Source organism: Hemibagrus wyckioides, linkage group LG08, assembly GCF_019097595.1.
Source record: "Hemibagrus wyckioides isolate EC202008001 linkage group LG08, SWU_Hwy_1.0, whole genome shotgun sequence".
In the NCBI taxonomy this organism is placed as follows: Eukaryota; Metazoa; Chordata; class Actinopteri; order Siluriformes; family Bagridae; genus Hemibagrus; species Hemibagrus wyckioides.
Genome location: NC_080717.1, coordinates 8,528,736 through 8,554,926, shown reverse-complemented (window position 1 = coordinate 8,554,926; position 26,191 = coordinate 8,528,736). Strand labels below are relative to the sequence as shown.

General features: G+C 38.0%; 1 protein-coding gene across 2 annotated transcripts; it reads left to right on the top strand.

Moving 5' to 3' along the window:
- Positions 1-9,534: 9,534 nt before the first annotated feature.
- Positions 9,535-25,078, top strand: pcdh12 (protocadherin 12). Of its 2 annotated transcripts, XR_009205331.1 has the most exons (6): positions 9,535-12,972; positions 14,282-14,370; positions 15,737-15,885; positions 20,137-23,377; positions 23,911-23,957; positions 24,978-25,078. XR_009205331.1 is itself a non-coding variant. In XM_058397482.1 (4 exons), exons 1-4 carry the CDS (start codon positions 10,102-10,104, stop codon positions 20,523-20,525), a joined length of 3,501 nt encoding a protein of 1,166 aa, XP_058253465.1. In that variant the 5' UTR covers positions 9,535-10,101; the 3' UTR covers positions 20,526-22,715. The 2 variants fall into 2 exon arrangements, 1 of the variants encoding a protein (XP_058253465.1); XM_058397482.1 differs by lacking the exons at positions 23,911-23,957; positions 24,978-25,078 and having other exon boundaries at positions 14,279-14,370; positions 20,137-22,715.
- Positions 25,079-26,191: the final 1,113 nt, after the last annotated feature.

The following is a 26,191-nucleotide window of genomic DNA, read 5'->3' as shown; positions in this document are numbered from 1 at the left end:
AACCAAGACATAGTTTAAGTTCAGGTACTGTGCCTATGATGTACAATGATTTTAATGTAGTATTTATTTCAAAGATTGGTAGAGGGAAAGTGGAATTATGGAGTAGATAGTGTCTGTACATGAGAAATGCATGTGCACCACAGTGACCTCAGTGTCTCCCTTTTCCAGTGTTTGCTATTTTCAGTTCTTTTGTGTTGCTTTTCAGATTTAGTTGAAGTTTTGTTGAATCACAGCAACTCTGGTTAATGACAATGGGAACACCATTGATGTATATAAACAGAGCTGTTGACTATACACCGACCAGGCATTATGACCACCTGCCTAATATTGTGTTGGTCCGTCTTCTGCTGCCAAAACAGCCCTGTCCTGTCATGCACTGTGTATTCTGACATCTTTCTATCAGAACCAGCATTAACTTCTTCAGCAATTTGAGCAACAGTAGCTCGTCTGTTGGATCCGACCACACGGGCCAGCCTTCACTCCCCACGTGCATCAATGAGCCTTCACCAGTTCACCACTGTTCCTTCCTTGGACCACTTTTACTGATACTGACCACCACAGACCGGGAACACCCCACAAGAGCTGCAGTTTTGGAGATGCTCTGATCCAGTCGTCTAGCCATCACAATTTGGTCCTTGTCAAACTCGCTCAAATCCTTACGCTTGTCCATTTTTGTCCTGCTTCTAACACATCAACTTTGAGGACAAAATGTTCACTTGCTGCCCGATATATCCCACCCACTAACAGGTGCCATGATGAGGAGATCATCAGTGTTACTCACTTCACCTCTCAGTGCTCATAATGTTATGGCTGATTGGTGTATGGCTACGTTTGATACGGCATGTGTGTTCCCAATGGCATTAACCAGAGTTGCCATCCCATTCCAGATTAATTCTCCCTTTTGACATTATAATAACCTGGAACAGGTTTGGACCTCTTAGTTCGAGTGAAGGGAAATCTTAATACCACAATATACAAATACATTGTATACAATTGTGTCCTTTTAGCTTTGTAGCAACAGTTTGGGGAAGAACTCATGTGGGTGTGATGAGCAGATGTCCACATACTTCTGGCCTTGTTGTGTACATCTAAAACCACCCAAAACAAGCTGCTAGTCTGTATACTGAATAACTATTGACTCTCAAGGATCTTCACTAGATGGTAGCGTAAAGCATATGTCTAGTCTAGGTTGTTATCTGTGGTCACACTCTCCTGCTGCTAATCACTCAGTGTTTATCTAAAACCTTTCGCTCCACTCAATACACTGCTTCATCACTGTCCTCCCTTTGCCCAAACATTTGTGGCACTGAAAATTCATGTTGTCAGCAAAAGAAATAATGATCAATAACAAAGTGTGTGATGAAACAACAGACAATCTGCTGACTCTCTCTGTCCTCTTCCTCTCACTCTCACAAACTGTTCTGTCGTTTTCTCTGTCTCTCCCTGTCTCTTCCACCCACTCTCGCTGTCATTACACACTGTTCTAGTTTGTGTAATGGGTGTGTATTTTGCGTATGATAGTGTCTTTATTGAGTGTGTGTGTGTTAAATGTTGTTTTTGGCTCTTATTAGTGGCAGGATGCAGCGAGCTGTAGCGTGTCACCACTCAGTGATGCTGAAAGATGTCTCTTCCTCTCATGAGGTTGAATTGCTGTGTGTTTTACCGCCGCTGTGGACTGCAGAGTGAATTATTATATAGTGACAGGAAACTAGCTGTGAATCTGTACATAGTTTATAGTGTATTCTTTACACAGTAATCTAACACCTTAGGTATTAAATTGTATTAAATTCTCTGTTACATGCTCAGGGACTTCAGTCTGAGATTTTTTTTGCTTGTGCAGTGTAAAATGTCTGGTTCTTCACATCATCACATATATCACAACGGATGAGACAAGATCATTTTTCAAATCCTGATCTCAAAGGTGTTCTGACTAAATCCCACCCTCTCTTGCAGGTTTTTATTTTAGTTTTTACTGACTGTGGGATTTTCGAATGAACTTTTTCCGTTCACAGTTTCTGCTTCCCCCGAAACAAATTATGAATCAAACCACAGCAACTCTACAAATCAGTTACTAAGTATGAATGATAAAATACCGTAAACACACTGTGCAGAGCTCCCACTATGCTCCCCTGTTAAGAACTGTGGCCTATTTTGCTTTCACAAGCTTTTTGCATAACCCCTGAACTCAAACACATTATTTTAGAAATTATTTCCCTTTATTTTTAGATGGCTGACTCTGCTTAAAGATACTGATGTTTGGGTAAACGTGACCACAGTGCTAAAGTCACATTGTATAATGGTCCAGGGAATGTTATGTTTAGTCCATCAAACCCCCACAGAGCTTTGGACCAATCATGTTCAAGATTAGAGGATGACGTCATACCCCCATATTGCCTTAGCTAATGTTTGTGATGAACAAATGATTGTTATAAGAAACATGACTTTAAAAGTTTACTAGTTAGCTAGTTACTAGTAAATTGTAGAGAATGTTTGGCCAATTTTCAAATTGTTTCATAGATTGAACACTTTTAATGAGGGTAAAAGCATATAAGCCATTTTTAAGGCTGTCTTAAGGATAATAAAAATGAATTACTATGTTATTTTTTCACTGATTATTTTTATTTAGGGATTTACTACAGAGGACACTGACGTGAATCACTGTTCCTTTCATTACCATGTGGTCATGAACAAGGAAAAAATATTTCATATTTAGCAGCATATTGGGAATTTATGCTGCATTAATTTATTTACCTATTTAGTATTTATTTAGTCATACTGATATCCGCTGAAATGACGGGACTTTACGCTGCCCAGCAGGAATCAAGCAGCTCAGATCAGCAGGAGAGTGATATGAATAGAAAGATATGGACTGTATTGTCTTGCTCACTCACTCACTCACACGCTCACTAGCACTTGACATTGATTTCAACACTGACCTGCATTGGACAGGAAGTCATTTTTATTTTTTATTTTTTTGCCGCTCCAAAAGAAATACCATATGGGAATTTTCTCTTCCTGTTGCAGGAAACTCGTTCAAGGATGCAGAAGGTGGTGGTGGAGGACTGAGGTTTTGTGTGTGTGTGTGTGTGTTTGTGTGTGTGTTGGGCTCTATAGACACCAAGTCAATGAATATTTAGGGACAATGTAAGAAGGGCTAATAAGGTCAGCCTGGTGCGCGCACACACATTAGCTCTTGTTGGCTGTAAACCTCGGACCATCATCACCTCTTGTCAAACTGCTATAAAGTCTGTCTTGGCAGACGCTAATGCAGAGGCCAATAGTGTGTCATTCGGGTCTGTAGACAACATCAGTTGCTCTTGGGGGGGGGGGGGGGGGGGGGGTAACATTGGTGCTTTAACATTCCACAGTGACCCTGTACTTGTTTAGTCAAATAACAAAAGTTTGAAATGGTCTAAAATCAATAGTATTAAATCAATAAGGCTATTAAACAGTGGTTAAATTCTGGAATGAAGATGTAAATGATCCATATCTTGGAATTGTTCAGTGTTTCATACTGAGCTGAGGGATTTAAATGTACTGGAATCATGATGCATTCAACATGAATCTTATTTTATCCCATGAAGACTACACGAAATCTTACAACATGGTTTTCATTTATTTTTGTAAGGATAATGGTGGTAGATGGATTGTGCTTCCTGACAGGTTTATAGAAAGCCACATGAGAGTCCTGATCAGTTCTCTCAAAAGATTAGAGCGAACATGTTTCTGGAGTGTGTTATGTTAAAGTCCTGCGTGCCTTCAGAATGATTATAGGGACACCGCTGACTGAAAGAAATGAATGGCTTGAATTGAAGATAACTCAGAAAAGTGGAACAGTATGTGTATGGCTGTTACACCCGTATCGTCCCGTCTGTCCTTGCACATCAACCCCCTCCCCATGCCACCCCTACTTCTTTTGTGATTAGTCATCCTGTAAAAGCCTTGATCTTTATCTTGCAATTAGCAGAGAGGTCACCGCTCTAGCCATATCCTGAACTCACACATACAAACACACACACTGGTCTCAGTATCCACTGGTTTCTACACAATACACACTCACTACAGCAATCAGACATATTGTGTACACAATACAGCCTGTAGTGTCTATTCACCTCTTGGTTTATTCGCGTCTGCAGTGTTTAAAGGTTACTGGCTGCTCACTGCAGGCTCACACAATGAGCTGGTCTTGTCAGTATGGTGAAGATGGCTTTAAGAGGCTCTATTCATGTTTTCACCACAGGGTTTGTCACATGCACTCTAAGAGGTTTTTGAGAGATCTTGATGGTGTCCTCACGGTTAGGGTTCCTGGGCACACAAAAGAGTTGTTGATGTGTGTGTGTGTGTGTGTGAGTGTGTGTGTGTGTAGATAGATAGATAGAGAGAGAGAGAGAGAGAGAGAGAGAGAGATCTCCTGTCAGCAAAAAAGTAAAACAAAAAGTAGAAAGTACAGCATCTAAGCAACTTTCTGAAATTTATTGTTCATGTTTTCTGGAAATGTCTCCACGATTATTTCTACCATTGAAACAGAACAACGTTCTGAACAACAAAGTAATCGTTCTGCAAAATATCAAATCCCTGATCTAAGACTTTCTTGTGTTTATTTCTTGTTCGATGTCTGCTTGCTTAGTTTTGCACTCTATATTTTCACTAAAGGTTAAAGTATTGGCACCCTGCCTTGTGTTTGCGAATATGGGCAGCCATTAAAGAGATAGTTTGCCCTTCTTTATTCTCACTAAACATTTAGAATATTGTACTGCTTGTGTTAGTGTGAAGGGGTACTGCAGGACTAGCTTAGAGACACACACACACACACACACACACACACACACACATACATATATATATATATATATATATATATATATATATATATATACTGTACTGCAGGTACTGCTTAAAGGGGCTGTAACTATAGCTAAATCTGTAGAGCTTAAGTGTTCATCCTCAGGAAAAGGACAGGGTGTGTATTTCATTTGTGTGTATATGTGTGTGTGTTACCTATCCTGCCAGCTGCTGAAGTGAATTCCTGACCCTAACTAAAACATTACTGCCAGAAATCACTCCACCTTCAGATGGCACAGAGGTGCAATCACATGCCACAGGGAACAAACACACAGATATGAACATTTGGTCTCATTTATGGTCTTTCTTCTAGGTCTATTGTGCCTCATTCTTTCTGAAATCTCTTCTATCTCCTAAATTCTTAAACAGAGTAACTCCTGCCTGCCTTAAGTTTTGTTCTTTAGTTCTTTTTGAAAAACCACTCCTAACCCTAGGCATATGTTCAAACTTTATTTGTTATTAAGTAAGGAACACATCTTTGGTTCTTGTTGTTACAGAATAAATAATCAATGACAAGATTGTGGGATGCAGCCTGACGTTATTGCTACAATCATAGAGTTGATTATCTTCCTGTTGATTATCTATCTATCTGTTTGTTTGTTTTTAATGAATGATCATATTATTATTGAATGATACATCATGCTTTAACCCTTTATAGCTACATTTACACTGTTATGACATGAGGACTTTAAAAACAATTCTAAACCACATTTCTTCTCTCTCTTTTAATTTAATAAGACCAAAAAAAAAAAGCAGCACATCATTACAGAGAAACAAAAAATGTCTGGAAGACTTTCCCATGGTGGACAATGACAATGACAATGACTTATTACAATATCCCGTGAATTAGCAGGAGAAACAATAACATATTAAGATGAATGCATTAATGTAAACCTGTGATTTGAATCACAGCTGCTGTTAAAGATCAACACCGAGTGAATCAACACCTTCTGACCAATCAGCAAAGTAGTTTACTATACAGTATATACACATGATAATCTCACAATCTCGTGCCGGGTGGAAGGATTTCTGTATTCCTTTGTTGTAACTTCCACACTGCAGCACTGAAGATAAAGTGCCTTGTTTATCAGATGTGCATAGTTTGGGTGAGTATCTGTTCAGAGATAAGCGCTGGTCAGTCTGTAAGGAATGTGTTGTGGCTTCATGCAACAGGACAGTGAAAGCACTGTTTATGTGCATCTCCGCATCCTGTGATGCTGACAGTAACAACAGTACACAGGTTCCGAAATAGCGAAATTCACCCATAAGTCAAAAACACTTCCCTGTTTTTCTTTCTTTTTTTTTTTTTTTGGCCATTGTTTAAGCAACACAATGAAGTTTAGGTCTGCTAACTCAGCCCACTCGGAAAAAGAGAGGATGGAAGTGATTGTAAGGGAAGAAGGGGGGTTAATAGGGTGAGGGGAGTGAGGGTGGAAGAAGGCTGTGGGATTTGGGGATGTAGATGAAAAGCTACTCACACACATTGTGTCTGAAGTGTGGTCACATATGTAGTTTTAAAGGCAAGCTAAGAAATGTGGCAAGCAGACTGCGGAGCTTTCGGGAGACAAAAAAGAGACAGAGAAAAAAGATTTTAGTTTAGTTGCAGTTAAATTTTGTAGATAACTTGGTCTACTTGGCTTAAAAGAGGCACAGTGTGTACACTAGAGCAGGACTTTCCGCAAATAAATGCATTTTTTTGCATGTATTTTTAGTTCATTTTACTGAAGCTTGTAAAGCAAGTGCACAAAATACAGTGCCTCCTTTAAGTTTTCCCCCCAAAAGAGTGATCCACAATTTGTTTTGTATATGAAAGGGCTTTATAACAAATCCATCCAATTCAACCTTGAAATAGTTTTATTTTTATATGAAACACACACCATATTCAATCAGTTATTAATATTTTAATTTTTTTTGGTTTTTGGTTCTGTTCTGACAAGATATAAGATATTCCATTAACTAGTGTTAACTGGTGTTTTGATGGCTTTGACAGAAAGCTTTCTCAAAAACGGATGAAACTTTAGGATGAGTTCTGGTGACTGTGAAGCTCATAACATATGATTGCGTTATTATCAGAATATTCAGTAAGCCCTCATGCTTGTGGATGTCACCCTGGTAGTGGACACTCCAATCAGAATATTAATGTTTCATCCCTGGATAAAGGTAATACAATTACACTGTATTCATCTGCACTGATCCTTCTTTAAAGCCATGTTAGCAAACTTAAATGCTCCAAACATTATAACAGAGCCACAATTTTTCCTGCATTGTGAGAGAGCTCACTTCTGCTCTACTAACCGTCAAGCTCTATTTCATTGCGGACATTATGGGGTTGCACTCTCTCTGTGATTTAGTCATGAATGCAGTCCAATCAGTAGAGAAGAGGGAAAAGGTACAGACTAACAGAGAGAGAGAGAGAGAGAGAGAGAGAGAGAGAGAGAGAGAGAATGCAAGTGACTGACTTCTAGAGCGCCTCACAAATGGAGTTAATTAAAGGGAGGATTTGTGTGAAAAGGATCCTCCATTTGTTTTGGAGATAAAGCCTAATGACGGATAGACCTCTGCACTCATAAACACACACACACACACACACACACACAGATTCTCCTTAACACATATGATTCATATGCAGAAATCAAGAATAATAAAGCCAGGCTATCAGAGTCTTTATGTTTTTAGACTTTCAGTGTTATCAGGTTTTTTGGCTTTTTGGATTTATAATATAGTTTATGTAAAACCGACTGGCTTTCTCCTCTCCACATCCTTTATGAGAATGAACCTTAACCATAACTATGGCTAATAACTTATATCTATTAGTACTGCTTCAGTCAGCCAAGATATATGGTGCTATTTTAGTGCCAAATGCACAGCAGTGTAAGTCTTCTGCCTTCGCACAGATTTCTTTTACTCTTGTACAAACATAAATATTTTCCTTCTCCTATACCAGTTTGCTTGACTTACACACACCATTATTATTTCATTCTCCTCTCTCTCATATTTTTTTTAAAACTAAGAATCTTCATACAAACACTATATTGATTGTGACACTGGGCAGTTACCCCTTACTGATATGAATGAAAATGGTCAATATTGCAGGCTTGCAATATATGTGCTTGCTTTTCATATTTAGAGACATTATTTGGTTATGTACACTATCTAAATGTTAAAGTTCCTGGGTTGTTTGATATCCTGAATGTAATATCTGAAGATATTAGTAATTAAAGTTACTGTAATGTCTTATTGCACAAACACATTACATATTTTACTTGCAAACATGCATGTGAGAAAGGTAGTGTTAAAATGTGATTGTATTAAAAACAGATCAGGATACTATGGCTTGATAGTCCTTTCTGGATTGTCCTTTCTCTATGCATTCAAATCTAGTCTTCTTCATTTTACCGTTGTGGAGCGGTCTGAACAGATGAACAGCTGCATTTGTCAGTCTTTTCTACCATTGTGTCTATAAGACATAACAGCAAATAATTGACAGACAGAGACCTGCCTCCTTTAGAATGAACTGCCTGATTGATCACTACAGATGAAGCACTTTGAAATGCGAAGTTGCTGATTACAGAACCTAGGATGGCCACAAGGCATTTTTTTCTCAGAGCGCATAGTTTCATGATTGCTGTAATGATGTCATGATGCCAAGATGGTTTAGTCAAATTGTTAAGCTCTTGTTTCCCGTAGCAATGAGAATGTAGGAAAGTAGCAACTATCTCGCTGATTAAAGCTGTGATCTATTCTGATTTTTCAATTCTGATTGCTTTTGGCAATCAGAAACAAACAAACAAACAAACAAACAAAAAAAATAAAATCTTAATATGAAATTGTAAACCTAACATTTTTAAAAAGTGAGGCTTTTATCGAAAGCAGCTTGGCCAATGTTGGGATTTGAACTTACAACCTTCTGATGAATTCCCAATGCCTTAAACTCTGCCCTGATGTCTGGCAATCAAACAGCAATGTAAAGTGACAGGAATCTGATTATCTGCTGGTTACGCTAATCTGCACTGTAAAGTTAATATATAAATGAAATCATGATAATGGTATCCTTAGGGTTCCTTTGTGATTCAAAGTAATATTGTACATTTTACTAGTAGAGAAAAGTAGAGAGTACTAGTATGTATTTTTAAATGTTATCTGACCCATATGTAAACTATTTAGCAGTTAAATCATTAAATAGTTTTAAAACTTTAACTGGAGTTAAATTCTTGCCTGTGATTATCACTAATTAAGCAGCCAGCTTAGGTGAGATAATCCTCCTTTAACAAAAACACATCTCACATTTCTGTGTAAATTTGAGATTAGCGTGTCACCAGTTACCTTTGTGGGTAGTGCTAGTTATCTGGGTTTGAGATAGTATCAGTGCTCATAGCAGATAAAAGTTTGGAGCAGGGTCTTGTTACAGTTCTCAGGAATCCCTCAAGGTTCTACTTTGGGTGCTACTCTGATTACTGATGACAGGAGCCACAGACGGCTGTTCTTAATGTGTTTGTTTAGACAGGGACAAAAAAGAGAAAAGGCATGAAGAGCTGCAGGCAGAGAACAAGAGAAATGGGATCATATTACTTTAAATTCACACTGCAAGGCACATGTTTTCCTTAAGGGGTGGAGTTTACGCTCTGACTTCGTTTGATTGGCTCACTGTATCCCCCCCCCGCAAATTAACCTACCATCCCCTGAGTTCCTCACTTCCACACTGAGCAAAGTTTGTGAGGCATGGAATCAGGATCTGTGTGTGAGTGAGTAATGCATTTGGATAGTGCTGCTTGATAGAGAGAAGCTGTTAGATTTTAATCTAATGGGTTGGTCTTGTATGTAAATATTGATAGAATACTTGAACGATATATTTCTTTTAGCAGTTATTTATTTTTTTACTAATAATGCTGGAAATAGAAAGGAATCTTGTGTTTAATTTTTTTTTAGCTATGATATGATTTGAACTCATCGTTCAACTCATAGAATTTATAGTGATATCACACTTGCTGTTCATAATGAAAAGAATTGCTCATTTATTTTAAATTGTACGTTTAGAGTTATTTTAGAGTTAATGCAATCATTTATCTTTCTTTGTAAATAGATTTTGGTAGCTTGAGACCTAGGGAACTAGACAGACAGTTCAAGATAGAGACTACTTTGTAAAAGTGTAATATAAAAAGTTTTATAGGCCTTATTACATTCATTTTTTATTTATTCAATTTCTTTTGTTTATTGGAATGGTTATCTAAGTACTAGCAATTACTAAACTCTCACACAGCCATGCTTCAGTTCTGGCTTCTGTTTGTGGCCAGTTTTAATTTCTCTGAGGGTCAGTATCTCAACAATGCTCCCATCATTATCCAGTATAATGTCTTGGAAGAACAACCAGCAGGCACAAGGGTGGGCTGCCTGTTGGACAACCTGCGTCAGAAAGGAGAGACTGAATCACTGGAGGACTTCCGGATTGTGGAGCATGGTCAGGCCCTACCATTCACTGTGGCCAAAAGAGATGGGGTGGTGTCAACACTAGGCCAGCTGGACCGGGAGGAGTTGTGTCGTGGTGCTGACCAGTGTGAACTGGCCTTTAGTGTTCTCTATAGGAAAGGTGGAGCAGTACACTTCCTGCGTGTTAGAGTGGAGGTGATGGACATGAATGACCACAGTCCTGTCTTCCCTAACCCAGTGCAGGAGGTGGAGATCTCAGAAACAGTGGGTCTGAGGATGCGTATTCCACTGGACCGTGCTGAGGATCCAGACTCAGGTTTCAATGGCCTGCAGACCTATTCACTTTCTCCAAGTCATCACTTTGCTCTAGACGTACGTCCCTCTGGAGGTGCCAAACAGCCAGAATTGGTGGTTATTAAAGAACTGGACCGGGAGCTGGAATCATCCTTTGAATTAATATTGTTTGCTTGGGACAAAGGGAATCCACCCAAATCTGGCAGCACCAAAGTCAAAGTCATAGTCTTGGACTCCAATGACAACAGTCCCATGTTTGAGGAGAATGCTCCAATAGTTGACCTTCCTGAAGATGCGGTACGAGGCACAGTAGTTATCAACCTTCATGCTACAGATCCTGACCAGGGTGCTAATGGAGAGGTTGTTTACTCACTCAGTAAACATGCCCCTTTAGATGTACAGAGACTTTTTAGTGTTGATCCTCAAACAGGTGCTGTAGTTTTAAAAGGTCTTTTAGACTTTGAGGAAAAGAGATTATATGAGGTAGACATACAGGCAAAGGATCGTGGCCACAATGCTATCCCATCCCACTGCAAAATGCAAGTAAGAGTTCAAGATGTCAATGACAATGCACCTCGGATACACATTACATGGACTCCTCCAGATTCTCCTGTGGCAACTGTGTTGGAAGGGGCAACAAATGAAACCTTTCTGGCTCTTGTGATGGTGTCTGATGCTGATTCAGGTCCAAATGGGGAAGTACAAGTCCAGATTCAGCAAGGATCAGGTCCATTCCGGCTCAAGCAAATCCATGGAGACAACTACATAATTGTTACTAATGGAAGCTTAGATCGGGAGCGACAAATGAAATATAATATTACTCTTCTTGCTCGGGACAGTGGTGTTCCTTCTCTGTCTTGTGTAAGACATCTGACTGTCAATGTTTTGGATGAAAATGACAATGCGCCAGTATTTTCCAAAACTCTCTACACTGGTGTTTTCAATGAGAATAATGCACCTGGATTTCATATCTTGACTGTGGAAGCACATGATGTTGACTTGGACCTTAGTGGACGAGTGTCATACTCAATTAGAGAGTCAAATGAACTTGGGACACCAACTGCTTTCTTCTCAGTCCACCCAACCAGTGGGGCAATTATTGCTCAGCAGTCATTAGACTATGAGGAATCACCGACATACTCCTTTATTGTGGAAGCAGTAGATCATGGCTACCCTCGAATGACCAGCAGTACTACTGTGCTTATTATGATTGAGGATGTTAATGACAACTATCCCATCATCAGGGAACCGCTTCCCAAGAAAGGTATTGCAGTAGTGAGTGTTCCAGTTAATGCAGAAAAAGGAGAGATTGTGACGGAACTTAAGAACAAAGTGCATGAAACTATACATTCACTGAGCAATCATTCTTCCCAATTTAGACTTGAAGGTTTTTTGGCAACAACCATATTAGCAAGTGACTCCGACTCTGGTCTCAATGGAAAACTCCAATTTAAAATAATAGCAGGGAATCCCTCCAGGCTGTTCTGGTTAGACGAAACCACAGGTCACTTATATGTGAACACCACCAATGCTACAGAATTGATTGGCAAAGCTTTTAAAGTGGTCATTGCAGTGTCAGACATGGGAACACCTCTACTTGTCACACAGACAACACTAGAGGTAACATTCATCAATCTTCGTGACCATCTTAAGAACTCTGCTCCTGGACAGCAGGCTCAGTTCAGCTTCACAATGCTTTTAGCTGTCTGCATTGGGGGAACCTGCTTGCTTTTGCTCCTAGCTGTTGCTTTGGTAACCACATTCTGTCGCCCAGAAAAACGAGACACTCATGCTTACAACTGCAGACAAGCTGAATCTACCTACACTAGTCACCCTCGCAGACCACAGAAACACATTCAAAAAACAGACATACAGCTAGTTCCTGTCCTAAGGGGTAGAAAAGGTGACAAACCTGAAGAAGAGTCCCAGCCACTTTCATCTAGCTCTCCTCTTCCAGAAGAACCTCACCCAGAAGACCAGCTGAGTCTTTCACCAACACTTGCTCACCTTGTACAAAGCCAAGCTTTTGCCGAAAATAATGGTACCCTGCCATTCCCACAGAGCAAGACACTCAGAAAACCTGGGAGCATAGAATGCCCACATACCCCTACAACACCCTACCGAACCCTGCGCAAGGCACGAAACCCTTCCTCCTCCTCATCCTTGCACTCACAGTCCAACACTCTGAGACGCCATAAGAAGCCTGAAGAAGTAAATACATCGACTGACTCCCAAGCTGTGGCCTCTGCTCCTTTCACACAGACCACTTTGAGGAGGACAAAAAACTCAGAAAGAAATGGAAGGCCTGAGGAACAAGACCACAGACAAATACTGAGAAATTTGGTGCGATTATCCATGGCTGCTCTTGGAGAAAACTCACTTGAGCTATCTTCGGCTTCACCTGAGGTGCAGGTAAGAGAGTGATGTAATATAACATATATAAGTTATAAGAAAACTTTTTGGTATTGATTTCATTTTTAGAGTGAACGAGTTTTATGTATATTAAAGTTATGAGAGTTGCTCATAACTGTGTTTTGTCACAGAAATAAGCTGTTTGAGTGAATGAGGGCCTATCTATTGGTGGCCTGAGGGGAGAGCTGACAGATGATATTGGTGCTACGGCATTGGGTTTATTCAGGCAGGTCTCAGACACTGTAACCCACACCCTTGTGCCTCGGGAGAAATTTAACAACCCTTAATATCACATGACAAACTTTTTAAATAAAAAAAAAAACATAGATGAACTCAAGGTCTGTCTGCTGAGCAGAAAAATGTACTTAATCTAAAACCAGATACTGTATGTCTACCTAATAAAATATAATACGTTCCTGCCTTTTGATGTACAAAACACAGGTTTTCAGGCAATTGGTAAAACTTGATACTTATAAATGTGCATCTGTTAGAAAAGAAAAAAACACCCTGGATCGTTGTTTTGTAAATGCTGTGCTGGTAAAAATGGCAAAAGGGCCTGTGTTCATCCAAATCCTTCTCGTACATGTAACAGAACACAAGGGCCGGACAAGAGTTTGAGCTCCTCAAAGCTAGATCCCCCACCCCCCTATCATTCCCTCTCTATCCACTCTCCTTCACCTACTTAGCCTAGTTGGCAGTTTGACTTAAGGAGAGACTAAAGTAGAGGAAATGGAGCTAAAACTTGCAGAGTCTGTGACCCTGTGGGAGAGACTGGGTTCCTAAGGTGTATCCTGTCAGGATACAGCTTGAAGAAGAATAGGCCCTGCGTAGGAATGGTTTCCTGTCTCATTTACCCAGCCTCAATGCTCTCTGCCCTCCATCTGACTTTTTTTCTTACCTAGTGTTTCCTTCCCTCTCCTTCATCTCGGGCTACATCCACCCCCTAACAATGAAGTATTAATCAGGTTTACTGAAATGTAAAGGGTAAACATGTAAACATATTGCACATTACATTCTCTTTTTCTTTCTTATTATTTCTATTCATTCTTTTTCTTTAAACTTAGTTCTCATTTTACTGCGAGTTGTGTACTGTATACAACTTTGTGTATGACAAATAACAATCTTGAACCTTGAATGTTAAAATGGCATGAAACTGCATAATATGTTAATATTTCAGGTTAGTAGGACTGTACTTTATACACTAAAATGTGTCTTTTAATAAACATATAAATGCCAGTTCAGAAAGAGTCAAAATTAACCACACTATATTCAAAATAAGTAAGATTTAATTCTTTTTACTCCACAGCAGGTCTCTCAGCTGTTGTCTCTGCTGCATCAGGGCCAGTTTCAGCCTCGACCAAATTTCCGTGGCAACAAATATTCCCACAGAGGTGGCCGGTAAGCTCTCTCATTTCTGTTTATTATATTATTTCTCTTACAGCTGAAATAGAAACATAAGTATTGAAAAACATAGCACAGACATTTTATTTTATTGTGAAGCATGGAACAACAGAGCAGGTGGTTGACTCATAAACAAGGTTCCACACAGTGAATTCCAGAAAATGGTGTCTCATAGCCCTCAATAGCCACCTTGGCACCAGGGTGATACAAGAAGCAAGCTTGAGCAGGACACAGTGCTCATCTCACTCATATGACTAACACATAAAAGATACAATCACTTCACCATTCATTCTACAGCCAGTTTGTGGCTTTTATTTGGCTCCATTACAGTGAACCTAATAAATGTTATCTCAAAAAGGAAACTCAGCAGGCAGGACTTGACTAGACCAAAGACCACACCATCATTACCAGAGCTTACACTGGTACATTCAGTTTATCGGAAGAACAAGAACGGTACTTATGACACATTGTTTAAGATTCAGGACCAAAGGATCACATCTCAGTTTGTGGATCACCTTTAGATTAGCTTTTTTCAGATTGTTGACAGTCTCTTAAACCACTGTGCTTCTCTACTGTACCTTTTAACAAAGATTTCATGCTATCACTGTGAAATAATAATTTGATATATAATAAAAATGCATTAATTAATGACTGCCCTGAGTGTCATACATTAGCATACACATACCCTTTTACACATAGGTTTTGTTCAGGGGTCCATGTGTAAAAGATTTCAGAAGATAATGCATTTAAGGGAGAAAGAGGTTTGAGGTCCTTACGTTTGGCTAAAATTGTGCTTTTAAAAAACAATTTCACCAATTTCACAAGGACAAGAAAAATAAAGTTATTTTATCTTGTCTTAGCAGGTGTAGAACGACAGCTAGCCAGCGTACTAATGTAATATCCTGATTAGTACAATATACAGAAGTGTGTTTAAATATTAAAGATATTTCATTGAGATTACAAATGCAAACTATTATATTTATTAGTACCTGTCATCTTTCACTGGTTAACATAACTTTTTTTTTTTTTCCAGTATTGATAGTCTGCAGTAAGAGTTAACAAATTTATAATACTTTAAAATAGATAGAGAGAGAGAGAGAGAGAGAGAGAGAGAGATGTGTGTATATAAAAGCCAGTCTCTAATCAAACAAGGTATTACACAACAGAAATCCTAACGAAATGAAAATTTTTTTGGGACGTCCAAATCTATAATTTAATGCAAAAGTAAATCCTAGCCCCAAATCACTGTTACTCACCCTCACCTGAAATCATTCTACTCTATAACCCCTGAGCAACATTAATGAATCTGTCATAAGATTACTGAAGCCTTTGTTTATCTCTCTCCTCTTTTGCTGGACTTAAGATCTGGAGCACAGGATGCTGATTGGCTGAGTACTAAAGACAGCGGGCATGGCGAAAGTGAACCTGGAGATGTGGACTGGGAAGCAGGCAGAGACTCCCCAATTGACCCCTTGTTGGAGGAGGGCTTAACCAACCTGCTCAGCCACCACGGTTAGAGTCTTTAATGCTTTACACTGACAGTTATGATAACCTGTTTGGGTCAGATTTTGTTTCAGTCACATTTTTTCATGGCATGCTAAATAAATATGAGGTTCAGGTTCACCACGGATTTCCTGAAATCCTAATTTCTGCCATATGATATACATTTGGTATGGTGTGCAATTACACAACTTTAGAACCACACAAAGTTCAAACTTACTCTACATGCAAGTGAAACATGTCAAGACAATAACCGCATCAGCCAAAATAGAGATCTTGGCATGACATTTCATTAACACAGCTCTAGCATTTAAGAGATTTTAATTTCACACTGTGTTTCTTCATCAGCTGTTAGTTCTCAATCAGTGCTCGGAAAATTTATTGCTTTGTTTTTTTCTGTTCTAACAATCCTGCTCAACTCATCATCTAATTATCACTGAGTCATGAATTGACCCAGATATACCGAGGCAGGGAAATCAGATAGTAGAGGTCCTCCAGGGCTTGAATCAAGATCTAGTGGCCTTAAAAGCTTTGAGGTTACTTATCCTAGAGTTATACTTCAACCAGAACCCTGTAATTCCCCAACCTGACTGCATAGTTTCTTAGACGGTTCACTCCCAAAGGCCCTATAACCATAACTGAAAACTGAAACCAGCTCACTTTTAGCTTAGTTTTCTCAAATGTCGGGCAGAACCTGATGAAACAAAACACTCATTTGGCTTTACGTGCACATTATCATGTATAGAAATGTCAGTATGGATTAATTTAAGAATCTATAATCAGCACACAATGTCAACAAACATCCCAAGCAAGAAACATAATATTACATTAGTTTAGACCCCCACATAAATATTTCTCATTTTACATTTAACTGTACTTTCTGTAGGTTCTGTAAATTCTTGACTGAATATTGAAAAGTAGTACCTTTTAAAATGGAAAGTATATGCAGCTCTCTTCATCTCTTTACTTCTAACTTCTAAAAAAAAAACCAAAAAATTCTAAACTGAAGTTATCTTTTGCCATTATGGATGTCTGTAGAATGGCATATCTACAGTAAATATTCACTTCAACACTTTCATACCATTACTGTGGTAAATAAATATATTTCTGTGTGTATCGCATAAACATATATAATGTAAACACTATTGTTTATAGACTGTTTGTTTTTGGCCTTTCGTATAGAGTGTTACTAAATGTTGGCATGGGCTTCCTTCCATGTATTGTTCTGAATTTTGTCGCCTTTTGACTATACTACTGCCTCAGTTCCTTCATATCAAAGACTCATGGCTTGTTTTTTCACTTGCCAGATTTTAAATGCCTTTAGGTTGGGGCAAGAGGTCCTTATCCTTAGGTTGAAACTTTTTGAAACGTGTCTGATGGTTGTAGTTACTGTAATCTCAGAAAGGTGTGTATGTATGTGTGTATTTGTGTAGCAGAGTTGAGTCAGTCTTCCTCAAGGGTATCATCTGTTGACAGGGTTTACTCATGATGATTAACGGTGACAGTGACTCTCAACTTTAAAGCATGTTTAGAGTAGAGCGCTCAAAAGTCATAGTTTCTTTGCCCTGTGGCTACTCTTATTCTTACAGTTCTAATTACACACTAATAGACACAATGGTATGAGGAGCAAATGGACATTGTGTGTGTGTGACACAATATCTATCTATCTATCTATCTATCTATCTATCTATCTATCTATCTATCTATCTATCTATCTATCTATCTATCTATCTATCTATCTATCTATCTATCTCTCTCTCTGTCTCGCTCTCTGTCTCACTCTCTCTCTCTCTGTCTCTCTCTCTCTCTCTCTCTCTCTCTCTCTCTCTATATATATATATATATATATGTGTGTGTGTGTGTGTGTGTGAGAACACAAGTATCTGTTTTCACATTGGTGTCTCTATCTCCCCTCAAGCTCTTCATTCCTCACTCTCTCTATTTCACTAAAAAGGTGACCTGGGTGATCTGATTGTATACTATTTGACATTTTTTGAGATGTCCCAGGTTTACAGGACATTGATATGGCATGTATGGTGTGATATAATCTCTGAGGTTTTCTGTAAGTAGATGTTTAGTCTCTAGTGTCAGAGATGTAGCTGTTTCAGCATACAAAAGTCTTAAGGATAGGGTATTTTGCAATGTTTTAGACAGAACACCTGCATCAAAAACAGATGAATTTGTTTTTTAGTAAAAATCCATTTGAACATGTTATCAAAACAAACACTGCCATTTTGTTAGTTCATAACGATTAGCCAGTTTAAGCTGTTGTCTAGCCAGCTGTGCTAGGTTGTTAATGCATGATCATTGCACCAACCACTTTTAAGATCATAAAATCTGATTTCGCTAAAGACAAATAAGCGAAATTTCTTTACAAATGAGACAAACTGAACAGTGAGGTGGCAATTTTTCAGTTCAGTTTTCTTGTTTACTGTCTATTATGGACTTTCTCTAAAATTCACTCCACAGAAGCCAATATCATAAGTGAAGTGTGAAGTGTGTCATTATTAATGTTGTCATGCCCGAGAAAAATCTATGGGCACGAGCCACTGCTGCTTATTGGTAAGTTAACATGTGAGATTGATTATAAGCAGGACCTGGAACTGGAAGCCTCCTGGTGTGGTGGCCGTTTGGCTGCGGTCAGGCTTTGTAGGCTTTGTCTGGTTTTAATCAGAGTGTAATTGGGTTTTCAGAGATTAATGAGATCCCCACAGTTTTCCCCTGTAATTATTTTTAACAAGCAAAGAAAGAGAGATTGTGAGAGTATTAGATGTTTGTTTATAAATGGATAAGAAGGAAAGATGAGGGTTTAGGGAACATGCTGCAGAGTTTGAGTCCATGTGTGTGTGTTATTAAGTGAGAAAGAACAAAGCAGAAGAAGTGAGCTGGTTCGCCTCGGCTGATGTGAGTGAGTGCGTGTGGTTAGAGGTTGTGAGCGTGTGCATTGATGTGGTCCATGTGGGTTTGTTTGATCATGGCCTACCATGTCTGAGCAGTTATACACACAAACACACCATGCCACCAGCAGAAGCTCTTTTGTTAAGGCAAATGTGTTTCCTTTGTATCCTAACATGCTTTAATCTGGAAGTCAGATTAAAGACACTGCCCTTATTTTTGTGGTCTATTATGTATATATATATATATATATATAATAATATTATATATATATATATATATATATAATAGAGCATATAATGTGTATATATATATATATATATATATATGAGACATGAAAGCTGGTTGTTTGCGAAAGCAGCTGGATGCTTTGCTGATTGGCCGTTTGATGATTCACGTGTGATTGTGGATCACAGGAACCTCACTCTTCCTCCTATTCAAAAATGCATGACAACAGTGCAACTTAAAATAAACAGGCTCTGGCAAGCTTAAAGAAATTTAGCTTGTTTCATTCTTGTAAGGTGAAGCGGGTACAGGATGTTGTGGGATTATTTGTTGATGTGGTCTGGAATGATATGAACAGGAAATACACACAGAGATATTTGAGGCTGTCTAGCTTATACATTCTCGGGTTTGTGTGTGTGTGTGAGAGAGAGAGAGAGAGAGAGAGAGAGATATTGGAAAAAAGCTGGTAGTAATTATTTTAGCTAGGTTTTTAAGGTTGTAGGTGTCCTAAGGCCATGGTCCTCATTAGTCCTGCAGAGAGGAAACAGGCTAGCAAAATCCAGCTGCCTTTTCCGAGGCCAAGGTCAAAACACAGCTTGCTGAAAGGAACCTGAGATGCTTTTTTCGCTTGTTTATTACAATAATTTACTGACCAATTAGAGCTCAGTTGGCCAACATGAGAACCTGCAGTCTGTGCCTTGTTGGCAGTTTTATGCATCATCTGACAAATAAGGAGAAAATATCAATATTTTAAAGGAGGCACAGGAAAGTGGTATTTTATTGCAGCTTTTTTTGTTGCAGCTTTTTTGTGAGATAAGTAATGAACCTCTCTCAGAATTGATACACTTATGAAGGGAATCAGTGCCTAACTAAATAAAGATAAACGCCACCTCACCATTTCCTCCCATACTGTTATTCCTTCATGTTTACTCATTTGGGTTTTAAAAGGGGAAAAGCATAAATACTGTATCCATTGTATTTTCTGCTTTAAAAAGGCTTTGAGTGGAAGTGGACTCATCCCACAACAATTTCCACACTCAAGAAAATAATGATACCATTTAAACCTCAAAAATTTGTGGTAAGCCACAGAAAAACATGTCTGACATGTAAAAAGTCTAAACCCTGGTTCTCTCTCTTCTCCAGATGATGTGTTCTTGGACACCCCTGATCCAGCGTGGATGGCTCGGCTGTCCCTCCCTCTGACCAGTGATTATCATGACAACCTTTATGTCCCTGATGGGCTACCACCCTCAGAAGAACAGAGCTCCACTTTAGTTGGCCCAAATGACTCTGCTTCCTTCTCCACTTTCGGTAAAGCCTCAGAGAAGAATGGGCCGTTAGCAGGTGAAAATCTGCTTTCGGAAGTCAGCACACTGTTTGAGATGCTGATGACACAGAAAGCTGACGCTCAGCCGCGTTCAGACATCCTCTACAGACTTTCTGCAGCTTATCGCCGCTCCCTCGGCCTCGATGGCCACCAAGGGCCAAATGAAAAATCTATAATACGTTGTGCCACTCCAAACCGTTACTGAAATTCAAGTCTCATGTGAACACTCACCTTTGCCTTCCATCATCACTGAATCTCGTTCACTGTTACAGTTCTGTCTTAAACTGGTGTTGGTTTTAAGCAACTTTGTCATAACATCATCAGTCTCTCTGGGAGGTCTGTCTGGTACAGGCCAGCTAAGGCAAAATTCAAAGATCTGTTTCATATTTCCAGGAATGAACTCTATGTACTCTTTTGCAACAAAGTGAAACTGTGATAAGGAGACAAAGAGGCAGTTTACCCTCTGCTTCAGACTGTAACCCAAATTACTCTACAATGGTGCTTTTCTCACAAAGTAGTTTATGAGACCAATGGCTTTGTATCGGCTTAGAAAAGGAAATGGCTCTTTGTCTTTTTTTGAGACTAAACACCAGCAGAACAAATCCTGTCTCTGAGAAGGAATGTGTGAAAATTTCGACCACAATGGATTATAAGCAGCCTTGCTTCCTCTGCCATAGCCATACTCCTGATTATTGTTTCCTGATTCTCTTTTGTAAATAATCTATTAAACAAAATTCAGTATTTGATCGATTGAAGACCATAAATACTACTTGCCAGGCAGACTTAATGTCATTATATTTGACCTAAATCTGTGATTTAATATTTCAAATACAAAAAGGCATGCAGCTGTAATAGCAATGATTCACTGACAGTGACCCCATTCTACACATACTATTGTTTCAAAAATAATAAAGAAACAAACTGTCAGGGACACAAAACCTTACACAAAATTTGTGTAAGACTTAACTGGGAGAGGTTTTGTAAGTTATTGACCTTGAAACACTAGACATTAATGTAATTGTCCACATGCATTATTAGGGATTACATGGGCATATTTTTGTTTTGTTTTGTTTTTTTTACTTGTGAGCACTTTGTGTATACAATATGAATGAAATAAACAGTTATGAGCATTTCTTAAAAGTCTTTCAAATTTGTTGAAAGCCAAAACAATGACTCTAGTGTTTAATGAAAATATAAATGCACAGCACACATTTCCTAGACAGAAAAAAAACCCAAACAGGTATATAGGAGCTTTTGTGTGACTAGTATTCTGGGGAGAGAACACACACATGCCTAGTTGAAGAAAAGGTTGCTAATCCATTAGGCATCACACACACAAACACACACACACACACACATTCACACATTCACACGTAGGGGCGCTATTCACATTTGAATAATCATTCTACCTACTCCCTGTTTCTGCGAGGAAACCAGAGACCTCAGAGGAAACACACACACACACACATAATTATTGTGAGGATATCATTTGGGGCTCCAAACAGACAGTAACCTGAGCTCAGGATTAAACCAGGAACAGTGGAGCTGTGAAGTGACAACATGACCAACTGTGCACATTTCTTTTTATATTTGCTCATGAATGAGTGTCTATATGACAGCTGATTTCTTCCTGTTAGATAGTATAGTCTTGCTGTAGAGTATGTGTTATAAGAACACAGTCAACCATGGTGAGAATAGTGATAAATCAAACACTAGTATTACCTTAATCCAAGGTGTGTGTAAATAATTTAAAGATTTAAAAGTAAAAAATTAGCAAGATACAAAGGATTAGATCGCTATAGTTGCTATCTTAGAATTTGCTTCCTCAAACAGACAATATTGTAGATTTTGTTGGAAACAAAGAAGATTGGGCTGATGGTCAATTTATTTACTCAGCAAGCAAACACACAGAAATTCCTATATTAATTATGAAAGTAAATGTGGAGTTTATTGAAAATTACAGTGCCGACTTGCCAAACTATTTGTCAAATTAGTTGTAGGTAATTTCTAAAAAAAAATATCATATTCATTTATCAAATACCTTGATCATAATCTTTCCAACATCATCATCATCATCATCATCATCATCATCAGGTTGTTTTATCTGAAACCTCAGGTTGTTTTATCTGAGACCCCACTGGCATTTATACGGCATTAAATTTATATATTGTATTTGCTCTATGTAATAAACAAATTAGCCCGCAGGTTTTAACACTAGCTTCCTGTGTTCCTAGTTTTCTGTATTTTTCAATGCAATTTCCAGCTCAAACAAACAAAACAATAATTAAGGGACACAGTTGTTTACACAGAGGTTAAAAGAAATACTTATTAGATTATTGGAGATTGGAAAAGAGATTTTGGAACATTCTGGATTTTTTTTTTCTGGAATGTTTTTTTTTTTTTTTCACGCTTTACATAAAGGATAAACCTCAACAAATAGTAGAGGCTGCTTGTCGATGGCTAATAAAATCTATTAAAATTGTTAAGTTGAATTTAAGAATAGAGCACTGACATGGTTTAGTCTCATGAATATTCTGTTCTTATTGAAGTAGTATACTGTTCTTTTATAGTAACAGCTTGTGTAAGATTTCCAGCAATTTTCTTGCATTAGAACAGTCTTACAATAGCAATACCCTGAGTCATCCATGGGTATATTTATTTCTAGCTCATATTTAGACTGAACAACAATGGGGGAATAAAACATGTCTGGCGCTAACAAAAGAGTGATAGGTGATAATATCAGGGAAAAGTCCTTCTGTTATGTCACTGTCAGTCCTCAACACTCCCCATAAGCCCCCATACATCATTCAATAGAACTATACACAAGCAAAAGAGATTTCATTTATTCACCCTTTTTCTCTCCTAAGTTTAGATGTTAAGAGATGATGTTTGGGGACCCTTTATTTGTTCTCTGTGAAGACTTGTGTTTTTATGGAAAGTGGAAATGTAAATTAGCTTCTGTGCAGCTTCTCTGGAGCTCTTGAGTGATTTACATAAAGGCTCTGGTGTTTTAAGGGTTAGGAACGCAGTTAATCTCTGTCGAAGTTCAAATTACAGGTATGTGTTTTTTAAAAAAGAATATTTTCACGATGGTCTTTTTCCAATGATGGTTTTGTGTTTCTCTTTTTCACATACTGAATGTAGGTCTTTGAACTATATATAAATGTACATAATTACAAATATACAGAAAGTCTATACTATGATTTTTTAAATAATTGTCTGAAATAATTGTGTTCCTAATAAGATCTTGTCATAAAAGACAGTGTTTTATTGATTGTTTGAATAAACTGCTAAAGGCAATTGTCTTAAAAAGCATGTTTTAAATAATATTCACAAACTAAAAAGTTTAACCCCGTTGTTATATGGCATTTAATGTTGTTTATTTTGAAAATGGTAAGATTTCTGTGTGAGTGTTCTAAGCAAATGCATTAAACTGAACAAAATGATTTAAGCTTTAAAGAGATCACTTAAAGTGTGACTCTTGGACTCCACTGTGGATCTCGCACAGATGATCCATTGTTTTGTTGCTGTTTGACAATTTATCTGATTAATACTGTATCTTTGAAAATATTTTTTTCTTTACCCCTTAGCTAATATTGCATGATGAAGCCCTATCTCTTTCTCCTGTGTTTGACAAGTGAGTGTGTATTAATTACAGTTATTAATAATAATTTGTATTAATATTTTGGATCACATTTTTTGTTTTTATTACACTGGCTAATACATTTCTAGACTTAGAATAAATAAAAGTTACTCATTTGGATCTGATGTATCTGACAATGTATATAGATATGATAGTTATCACATGAAATATTCTACAAGATTTTTTTCCATGTGAATCTTATCATTACATATCTTATCCTATCCTTTGGTATTCCCCTCCCAAAATATAATATTCAGTTTATTTGTTCATGAATTTATTTGTTATTCTTTCATCCCTCATCATAAACAGAATATAAAAGTCAGCTAGTTTAGTGAAGAATTACGACATTTTGTTGTAAGCATGTTGCTTAGTATGAGGTCATAGCCCTGTTGTCATATCTGAGACTCAGAAGACGGGATAGGCTCCATGTGCTGGAGTTTGTTTTGTTTTTTTTTATCAAAAACCTTACACAAAAACCAAGAGGAAATGTTGACAAACAGGCCATAAACAAGTCAAACTACAGAAAATCCACAGTGTAAGCCTGTTTACACTCAGGTGTATTTAAATATGTAATATATTCAAATTGACACATTTCAAACCTGACACTGGGCTTCACATCGCCTAATCTTCTATTTCTACATGAAAAATCATTTTCAGACAACTCATTTATTCATAGTTGAGTTAGTAAACATGTGTCAGTGGTGTTCAGTGGGAATACTAACTGCCCTTTACCGCATACATGTGCTCAAAGTTCCTAGTTATTGCTATGGGGGGGGGAAAGTAATATTATCCCTTTTGCTCCCTATATCAACTATTTTTCTTCCTTAGACACCCGGCCTGTGACATTGTTGGGATTCAAACTTGTTATCTTTGAGAGCTGATGGATTTTCTTTTGAAAAATGTTGAATTATAAAATAGATTCAGCCACTGATGGCATCCTTATCCAAAGATTTAATAGTTAAAATCTAAATTTAAGTCAACTGAGTGAATCACTAAATTAATGATTTTCTGCAGGTGTTGTCCCAGCCACCCTCTCTCTTCTGAGACCTGTTGGTCACAAATATTCTCTGATCAAGACAAAAGTGACATGGCCAGTAGCTCAGAATTACTGCAGGGAATCCTATGATGACCTGGCTACAGTTGAAAGTGCCCTTGACTGGTTCAGACTAAAGAAAGTATTGGTAAGTGAAGGTCTGAAAGACGTTGCCTGGGTCGGCTTGTACAACGATATCGACAGCTGGTGCTGGTCCTTTAATGATGTCCCACTTAAAGATACTTATCAAGTGTGGCATTATGGACAGCCTGATAATAATGGTGGGCTTGAATCATGTGGTCTATTGGGCACATATGGATTTCTGTGGGATTACCCCTGTAATAAAGAATTTCCAATTATATGCTACAATGGTGAGTTGATTTTTATTTATTTGTTCTCTATTAAAGAAAAACCTGATTAATCTAATATAACAGAAACACAGTGTGTATACAGTGCACTCCAGAATTACCGGCACCTGTCTTGAAAATGAGCAAAATGAATATATAAAAGAATAACACATGTAAAAAGTGATTTTTTAGCTTGATATATAGTGATCTATATGTAGGGGTGGTATATTTATTTCAACACTTTTTCCCGGCACAGAATGTTTTCCTGAATGCAGTTTCTTCCCCTAAATAGATAAGAGACACAAAACTTGTAGAGGATCTTGGACCACTTCTTCATGCAGAACAAATAAGGAATAACACATTAAGTTATTTTATATTTCTTAGGATTGTGCAAGAGGACTAACTGTACTGCAAATGCAAACTTTAGATAAGATCCAATTGTAAGCAGTAGGTCCACCTCATTCTCAGGCCACGTTTTCGCCATTTATCATTTGAACCTTTTACAAACTGTAACCCTGACCAGGATAAAGCAGTTACTGAAAATAAATAAAATAATAAGCTTTTTTTTTTTTTGGTGTTTTTCATCATTTCTCCCTTCCTCACATTCAATACACATAATGTTATTCTTCAGTGGCTTACTGTAACAATGGGTGTCATTTATTTGTTACGGCTGTTCTACAGATTTATGTCTTTAGTAGAATAGACTACTCTCATAAGGGGTGCCAGTAATTCTGGAGTACTGCACTTTTGATTGTCACCAGGGTGGTAATCATAAAAGGGACATGTTTTGTACTTATAGAATGTAGATTTTTCATGGAAAGCCTGAAAGTAATACAAGGTGCCGTGTC

Excerpts from the sequence above, each read along its gene's own strand:
- pcdh12 (XM_058397482.1), top strand. The coding sequence starts at position 10,102 with ATGCTTCAGTTCTGGCTTCTGTTTGTGGCCAGTTTTAATTTCTCTGAG. Across the intron at positions 12,973-14,278 it reads CGGCTTCACCTGAGGTGCAG|CAGGTCTCTCAGCTGTTGTC; the intron begins GTAAGAGAGTGA and ends TTTACTCCACAG. Across the intron at positions 15,886-20,136 it reads CAACCTGCTCAGCCACCACG|ATGATGTGTTCTTGGACACC; the intron begins GTTAGAGTCTTT and ends TCTCTTCTCCAG.